The following is a 9,316-nucleotide window of genomic DNA, read 5'->3' on the forward strand; positions in this document are numbered from 1 at the left end:
AGAGAGAGAGAGAGAGAGAGAGAGAGAGAGAGAGAGAGAGAGAGAGAGAGTTGTTGCAAGTATTAATAAAGATGTCAAAAGTGCTTGGAACAATGCCAATTCTGTTATGTGTCTTGACAATGTATGCTTCTGCTCCTGAGGTAGCTAGAGGTTCCAGGTCATGATCTCTGTGTTCTTAAACAATGGCATGAGTGTTCTCTGCCTATGGTGAGAATCCACATGGGATGTTAAACACTAGGTCAAACCCTCAAGGTGCCTAGATGGATCTGAACATTCACTGCACACGCATAGCTACCGACACTCTCACCTGGACTGCCTCCGTTGAGAGGTTAGCATATGTGCACAGAAGAACCATCCACACTGGGTAAAGATAGACTATTAACACATTTTGCCATCGAGAAATTACACCTCAAGACAATGGATTCTAGGTTGCTTGTATGATTATCCTTGGGATGATGCTTTAAAGATGATGCCGTGGAAGGAGCTGTGAGAACTGCTTCTGAAATTAGTCTTGTGTGCATAATCTCTTCTGTTGGGAGACTAATTAACTGTGATTGCCAACATCTGCCATATGAGCAAACACCCCAACATCTGCCTCGGGGCTGCGCCCTTCCTTGGATCATGTCACACAGTCCACGAGGTGACAGAGTTGAAAACCACTTAGAGACCTAAGCACAAACAGGCATGCTCTCAGGAACATCCAACTTCACCAAGTCTCCGCGTCTTCAGTTGCTAAGTGACCAAGTTAGTCTAGAAAGTCTCTAACATACATTCTGTCTTCAAAATTCTACCTGAGATGTTAATGTTTTATATGAGCAAAATAAAAATTGTTTATTGTCCCAGTTGAGGTTTCTATTGCTGCCTTGAAACACCATGGAAACACCATGACCAAAGCAAGTTGTGGTGTAGCAATGCGGGGAGGGGAAAGTGTTTGATTTATACTTTCTGTCACTGTTCATCGCTGAAGGAAGTCAGGAACTCAAACACAGCAGGAACTTAGAGGCAGGAGTTGATGCAGAGGCAGAGGTCATGGAGGGGTGCTGCTTACTGGCTTGCTTCTCATGGCTTGCCTGCTTTCTTATAGAACCCAGGACCACCAGCCCAGGAATGGCGGTACCCACAATGGGCTGGGCCCTCTCCCATCAATCACTAAGAAAATGCCCTGCAGACCTGCCTAACCTGATCTTCAGGGGCATTTTCTTATTTGAGGTTCTCTCAGATGACTTTAGCTTGTGTCAAATTGACAGAAAACTATCCATACCAATTCTTAGTGCTGAATGTTTTGAAAGACCTCATTGATATTTGTCAAATAAATGGGTGTTATCTCAGTATCTAGGAAGGTATATACTGCAACAAAACCTAAGCTTGGCGACTTCCTCTCTGTTGACTAGTCCTGAATAAATAACACGAGGATACCAAATAATTTATAAAATGGTTTTATTCCCCCCTCATGTCTGATTCGGGAACCCCACTTTTGGCTAAAGCCATTGCCCCAATGCTGCCTGTACATCTTTAATGATACATAGGCTCTGCCTGGTAGGACAAAAGGAAATTATGGCAAAAATAAGAAGAGACACTTCTTTTATAGGCACACTCTTTGGTTATCACACCTTTGCTATTGGCCTCAGAGGGGAAGCGCCTGTTCTTTTTTGGGTCAACTTTCTAAGTTAAATATCTATGGCCGAGAAAGAAGCAGAGCCTCCAAGACCCCGCCCCATCCCCACTGGCTTCTGTTTTCAAGCACACAATGCATGGAAAGTTGCTGGCATTTGTGATTTATTAAAGCAGGTCCTGGATGTATAATCATCTGGGTTGTCAGTGGGAATTCAAGTTATTGCCTCAACAGTAACACTGTTCTGTAACATGTTAGCCTTGAGAAGCACAAGACGGAAAAGCTAGTTTGCATGTGACATCTGAAAGCTACAGAGCTGAACGACCTCACACTTCAGCAGCCTGCATTGCTGGGAGACCCAAATCATGTTTTGTTTTGTTTTGTTTTAAGGGCGTTCTCTTATCCAAACATCTAGGTTGGTCACATTCAGCTTCCTCGCTCAGAGCCTCCCACCACAAGGGGGTGTCAGGCAGGAACCCAGAGACTAGAGCATCCTGATTCTCAACCCACCCACCTTCACAGCTTCTTGTTCTGCTAATTGCTAGTTACTGAAGAGTCACAGTGACAGCAGACATAGTCTATTGATGACCTGCGAGGTTTAGAAAGTAGAAAGCAAAAATAGAAAGGGGTGATACAAGATAAAAGAGAATGCGGGAGCTGTTATTTATTGTGTAAAATACTTTTGTTCTAACTTCTTTTTTATTGCTTTTTTTTTAAGATGGGGGTCTCACTGTGTTATCCAGGCTGGTCTCAAAATCCTGAGTTTAAGTAAAACCTCACAAGTGGCTAGGAGTGCAGGTGCATGCCACTGTATCCCTATTTTATTTTTGGCTGACATATAGTAATTGTACATATTTACTGACACAATGTACTCTTTCAGCATATGTATGTATGTATGTATGTATGTATGTATGTATGTATGTGTGTATGTGTGTGTGTGTGTGTATAGTTCTGTTCGAGACAATATACCCATTATCTTAAACATTTATTGTTTATTCATGACAAGAATATTAGAAATATTCTTTTAGCTATTTTGAGAGACAAAATAGTCACAGGACTGTGTCATAAGACAGAATTTTCTCCTCTCATCTGACTGCAACTTAGCACCTATGAACCAATCTCTCCCCGCCCCTCCCTCTGACCTACCATTCCCAGAATCTCTGCGATCGTTGCTTTACTCTCAAGATCAATGCTTTTAGGCCCCATGGGTAAGTAGGATGACGCAGTATTTGTCTTTCTGTGCCTGGTTATTTTACTTAACATAATGTCCTCCAGGTTTGATCATGTGTTACAAATGAAAGGACTTCTTGGGTTTTGCGTGTTTTTTAGTTTTTTACTGAGAGAGAGAGAGAGAGACAGAGAGAGAGAGAGACAGAGAGAGAGAAAGAGAGAGAGAGAGAGAGAGAGAGAGAGAGAGAGAGAGAGAGAGAGCAGAGAGCAGGTGCCCACAGATGCTCCTAGAGGGCATCAGATCTGTTGGAGCTATGGTTACAGGTGGTGACGAGCCACCCAGTGTGGGTGTTGGGAAATGACCTCAGGTCCTCTGCAAAAATAGCATTTGTTCTTAAGACCTGAACCATCTCTCCAGACTAATTTCCTGTTTTTACATCTGAATAGTATTCCATCTGTGTGTGAGAGAGAATGTATGTATGAATGAGTATGTGCGTGTGTGTGAGTGTGTGTGTATGAGAGAGAGTCTGTGTGGGAGAGTGTGTGTGTGTGAGAGAGAGTGTGTGTGTGTGTGTGTGTGAGAGAGAGAGAGAGAGAGTGTGTGTGAGTGTGTGTGTGGTATGTGTGTGTGTGTTTACTGCTCTATTCATCAGTTGATGGACACTTAGATTGCACACTGTAAATAGTGCTGCAATAAATGTGCAGTTGCCGATGACTCTTCAATATACTGACTTCATTTTCTTTGGGTACTGTCTTAGTGTAATGAAGAGACACCATGACCAAGGCAAATCTTATAAAAGAAAGCATTTAACTGAGGTCTTGCTCCCAGCTTCAGAGGCTTAGTCTTCTCTCTTCATTTCAGAGAATACGACAGCATGTAGGCAAACATGGTGCTAGAGAAGGAGCTGAGAGCTTCACACAGTGATCCATAGGCAGCAGGCAGAAAGAGAAAGACCCTGAGCCTGGTGGGGGCTTTCCTGAAACTTCAAAACCCACCCTTAGTGACACACTTCCTCCAACAAGGCCAACCTACTCCAAAAAGGCCACACCCCCGCTCCTTCTAATCCTTTCAAACAGTTCCCTTCCCTGGTGACTAAGCATTTTAATATATAAGCCTGTAGGGACCAGTCCTACTCAAAGCACCACATACAAACACGAGTAATGGTATTGCTGGGTCATTGATGGTTCTATTTTTAATTGGAAGGGGGCTGCCAACATTCTGTTTTGCATAATGACTGCACAAATTTACATTCTCATCAATAGTCATATAGCTTTTCTAAAAAACTTATTTCGCCAGCATGACTCTTTTTAGTATAAAGTATATTGAATCCTGATTCAGCAGGATTCAATATATGTTAATATAAATGTTCCCATTGGGGAAATATTAGACCAGAGGGTTTCTGAAGGCACGCATAAAAGTTCTAATTGTTCATATTCTACTGTGTATTTCTGATCATAGTCCGTTGTAAACCACACATTGGGGTGACATCTGTTAGGGTTCAGCCTCGACGGAGTTCACACATTCCAGGGTAGGAGCATGAGGATTAGAATTATTTAGCAAAAGGAACAGAGATAATGGGAGAAATAAAAGACAGAAACACAGAACAGCATCGAGAGGGAAATTCAGTGAATATTGAAATCACCCACGTTTATTTTCCACATGCTTGTATACTGCACTCCAAAAGAGGAGAGGAGAGGCAACAGACTTCATTAACATGATGCAAGGGATAGACTAAGTGCTGTACAGGTTGTCACTCCCTGCCAATCTCCTTGAAAAAAGCAGAAAAAGGCTTAAGTTCTCCGATGTCTGATCAAGGTGAAGCGAATCCACCTCTAAACTCAAAATACTAATTAACCACACCCTAGGTCAGGATCTCTTCATTATAACCACACCTGTTGTCAACAACTTTGAAAGAGCAAAAATAAGCCCAAACTCTCTGACCTTCAGTAAAGGTGGAACAGGATTCACATTGCGGGCCCTGGCAATACTCTTCCCTTGGGCAAAAGCATTCTGTGGATCCCCCGAGTGCCTAAAACGTGCCAATACCTAAGGTCACAGAGACAATGGGGAAGTGGCTTCTTAAAAAGTCCAGACACCTTAGTGTGGCATTCAGAAATGATGTTAAAATGCCTTCTCTGTCTTAACCCTAATCCCTTCCACTCACAAGCCTCTCCTTGTTAACCGGGCTTCCTGCTCTCCCCCTCTCTCTCTGTTTCTGCCAGTCCTGCTGTCTCTGATGGGAACCATCTCTCCCAGTCATAAACATGCAAGAGAAACTAGTTTTAATTTTTTTCCGTAACATTTTATTTATATGTATGTATACTGGGGGGGGGGTCATGTATGCTGTGGCACACGTAGAGGTCGAGCTGAAGACCTAGGAGAGTCAGTACTCCCCTCCTACCACGTGAATCCAGGGACTTGACCTTGGGTCACTGGGCTTCGGGGCAGGTGCTTTTCTCACTGAGTCGTCTCCTGGGCCCTCATTTTAAACCTTCAGGTCAAAACCAATCCTGAGAGGTTGACTTGGCTCCAAATTCATCTTCATTTTTAAACTCATAGTGGACTACAAATTGGGTTTTTTTATATAGAATTAACTGTGTAAATTATTTTCCAGGACTTCGGGAAAGAGTGGTTTTACACATGGCTGCCTGCCCTGGGCTCGTGTACATAATGGACACAGTAATAGGATTAAAAAGAAATCCCTTTCAATGGAGAAAGAACAGCAATCTGATGGTTGCCTGCAGCTCTGTCACCAGTATTTGGGGACTCTGACCATTTGTCCTTTTGGTGTGGGCTCAGGGTCAGGTCTATAGGAGCAAAGGGCCGGCTGATAGGGCCAATGTGCTCCCGGATTGAAGCATCCTAAGATATTCTCGATTTATAATTCCTCTTCTGAAGGAATCTCTCTGAACAAGGCCTCCAGATGACTTTGCTGTGCTCCAAAGTCTGCACATAATTATAGTGAAGCTAAATATATTATCACCCTGGTCTAGATTCATTTATTAAAGATACAAAGTGTATTTCTCATTTTCCTCCAGCCTAATTACCATTACAGTGCAGCCCACGCCAAAATGGAGCAATGGTAAATACAACTGGTCTCTCACCTTTAACTGCTGTTAGCCATGCTACTTAGATATCTATGCATTTACCAAAATCTGCCCTGTCTCTGGCAGCTGATCAAGCGGATCCCTGCAGATTCCTGGACTGCGGCAAATTTGCCCGGTGTATAAAGAATGAGTGGACACAGGAAGCAGAGTGTCGCTGCAGACAGGGCCATGAGAGCCAAGGGACCCTGAACTACCAAGACCTGAATCTCTGTCCCCCTGGAAAGGCTTGCGAGGTCAGCCGAGGACAGGCAGCTCCTTGCAGGTAGGTCAAGCAAGTAGACCACAGACCCACGAAGAATCCATTGCTCAGAGTATGAGAAAGCTACCGTGTGGATAAATTCATGTGCTCTTCTAGGCCACCAATCACAGGTTTTCTTTTGGATATTTGGAGGTAGATTATTTATGTGTAAAACAAAACAGGGATCCTACTTGTGAAGAGCTTCCTTCATGTGTCCTCATTATAAATGTAAATACATTGCACCTAAGAAGGCCAAATGATGCTACTACAGGGCTGTGTGTGCTGTTAGTGAGAGAGAAGAGACGTTTTTGTAGATGAAGGAGGAAATCAGAAACATACTTCTCTCACCTTTCTCTGTCCTGTTTCTGACTCAGAGGTGGGGCAGGGACAAGAACAGTTGGGGCTGCGTTTCAAGTGTCACACTTGAGCCCTGTACAGGGAAACAAGAAAGACCTGAGCTGTCTTACTGCCTTCAACACGCATGTGTACGTGTGTGTGCACATTCACGTGTGTGTGTGTGAGAGAGAGAGACAGAGAGAGACAGAGATAGAGAGAGACGTGGGGCATTCTGTTTACATGTGCAACAGCATTAGTCTATCCTAACAAATCTAAACAAAGTTAGAAGTCAGGGTACAGCACCACTCATCACATCATGTGTTCTCTCTTGGTGTCCATAATTATGTTGAATTATTTTAAGAATTTTTTTAACAAAACATGGAACCAGATTGACTTGTTTTTCCATATAAAGTTGATTATTGTTCTTTCAAGGTCTTTGAAGATTTTTCTGGGATTGTGATGAGCAGTGTAGTGAATTTGTAAATTTCTTTTGGTAAGATTGCCATTTTTACTGTTAATTCTACCTACCGAAGAACATGAGAGATCTTTTCATTTTCTGGTGTCTTCTTTAATTTCTTTCTTCAAAGATTTACAGTTCTTTTCATACAGTTCTTACACTTGTTTGGTTACAGTTACTCCAAGATATTTTATGCTATTTGTAGCTATTGTGAAGGATGTGGGGTTCCCCTTTGTATGCTGTGAATACCATTGGTTAATAAAGAAAATGGCTTGGCCTGATAGGTCAGAGTAGAGGTAGGCAGGGAAATCTAAACTGAATGCTGGAAGAAAGAAGGTGGAGTCAGAGAGAAGCCATGTAGCCCCACCAGAGACAGATGCCAGAACTTTACCCAGTAAGCCACAACCTTGTGGCAATACACAGATTAATGGAGATTAATTAATTTAAGATATGAGTTAGCCAGAAATATTCTTAAGCTATTGGCCAAACAGTATTGCAACTAATATGGTTTCTGTATGATTATTTCGGGGCTGAGTAGCTGGAAACAAACAAGTAGCCTCCTACAACAGATACTTCTCTAATTTCTTTCTCAGCCCATTTATCATCTGTGTAAAGGAGGGCTTTTTTTTTAGTTAATCTTGTATCCTGCTACATTACTGAAGGTGTTTATGAGTTGTAGAATTTCCTTGGTAGAATTTTTGGGGTCACTTATGTAAACTACCATATCATCACCAAATAGTGACAGTTTGACTTCTTCTTTTCCAATTTGTAGCCCCTTGAACTTCTTTTGTTGTCTCATTGATCTAGCAAGAACATCAAGTGCTATATATATCAAATGGATATGGAGAGAGTGGACAACCTTGTCTTGTTTCTGATTTCAGTGGGGTCGCTTTGAGTTTCTCTCCATTTATTTTGATGTTGGCTGTTGGCTTGCTGCATATTGTCTTTATTATGTTTAGGTATGTTCCTTGTATTCCTGCTTTCTCCAAGACCTTTATCATGAAGGGATGTATATTTTGTCCAAAGCTTTTAAAGTATCTAATGTGATCGTGTGTTTGTTTAGTTTTTTCCAGTTTGTTTTTATGTTTACATTGACTGATTTTCCTGTGTTGGGCCATCCCTTCATCTCTGTGATCAAGGTGACTTGATCATAGTGGATGATTTTTCTGATGTGTTCTTAGATTCCTTTTGCCAGTATTTTATTGAGTATTTTTGCACCAGTGTTCGTGAGTGAGATTGACCTGTTATTCTCTTTCTTAGTAGTGTCTTTATGTGATTTGGGTATCAGGGTAATTGTAAATTCATAAAAAGAGTTCGGCAATATTCCTTCTGTTTCTATTGTGTGGAACAATTTAAGGAGTATTTGGGATTAGTTCTTCTTTGAAAATCTTGTAGAATTCTGCACTGAAACCATCTGGCCCTGGGGATGTTATGTTTGAAAGACTTTTGATGACTATTTCTATTTCTTTAGCAGTTATAGGTCTATTTAATTTGCTTATCTGGTTTTGATTTAATTTTGGTAAGTGATATTTATCCAGAGAACTGTGCAGTTCCCTTAGGTTTTCCAATTTTGTAGAGTACATCTTTTGAAATATGACCTGATGATTCTCTGGATTTCCTCCATGTCTGTTGTTATGTCCCCCTTTTCATTTCTGATTTTGTTAATTTGGATATTCTCTCTCTGCCTTCTGGTTAGTTTAAACAAAGTCTTGTAGTGATGAGGTGAGCAGGCTTGCTTTTCATCCCGCCTGGCTCTTGCATGGCTAGCTTTACACCTGAAATAACAACACACAAATTGTATTCATTTAAACACTGCCTGGCCCATTAGCTCTATCCTCTTATTGGCTAACTCTCACATCTTGATTAACCCATTTCTATTAATGTATATTGCCACTTGACTGTGGCTTACCAGCATGAGTCTAACCACCATCTGTCTTGGGTAGGAGAAGCATGGTGTCTGCCTGACTCTGCTTTCTTCCTCCCATAATTCTGTTCTGTCTACTCCACCCACCTAAGGGCTGGCCTATCAAAAGGCCAAGGCAGTTTCTTTATTGACCAATGAAAGTAGCACATAGACAGATGACCCTCCTACATCAAAGGCTTGTATATTTTGTTGATTTTCTCGAAGAAACAATTCTTTGTCTCATTGATTCTTTGTATTTTTTTCTTTGTTTTGATTTTGTTAATTTCAGCTCTCAATTTGATTGTTTCCTGCCATCTAGTCCTCTGGGGCAAGTTTGCTTCTTTTTGTTCTAGAGTTTTCAGGTGTTCTGTTAACTCACTAGCGTAGGATTTTTCCAGCTTATTTATGTAGACATTAGTGTTATAAACTTTCCTCTTTTTTTTTTTTTTACACAATAAATAAATAAATGTTTTAAAAAATGTGAGGACCTGA

General features: G+C 41.4%; 1 protein-coding gene across 1 annotated transcript in view; it reads left to right on the forward strand.

Annotated features, from left to right (window-relative positions):
- Positions 1–9,316, forward strand: part of Impg1 (interphotoreceptor matrix proteoglycan 1) — a 129,500-nt gene that overhangs the window by 116,406 nt on the left and 3,778 nt on the right. The window contains exon 16 of the mRNA XM_026779099.1: positions 5,957–6,152. Within this exon, the coding sequence (XP_026634900.1) occupies positions 5,957–6,152 (196 nt within the window). The remainder of the gene's footprint in view (positions 1–5,956; positions 6,153–9,316) is intronic.

The sequence above is a fragment of the Microtus ochrogaster genome, chromosome 5 (assembly GCF_000317375.1).
Source record: "Microtus ochrogaster isolate Prairie Vole_2 chromosome 5, MicOch1.0, whole genome shotgun sequence".
Taxonomy (NCBI): Eukaryota; Metazoa; Chordata; class Mammalia; order Rodentia; family Cricetidae; genus Microtus; species Microtus ochrogaster.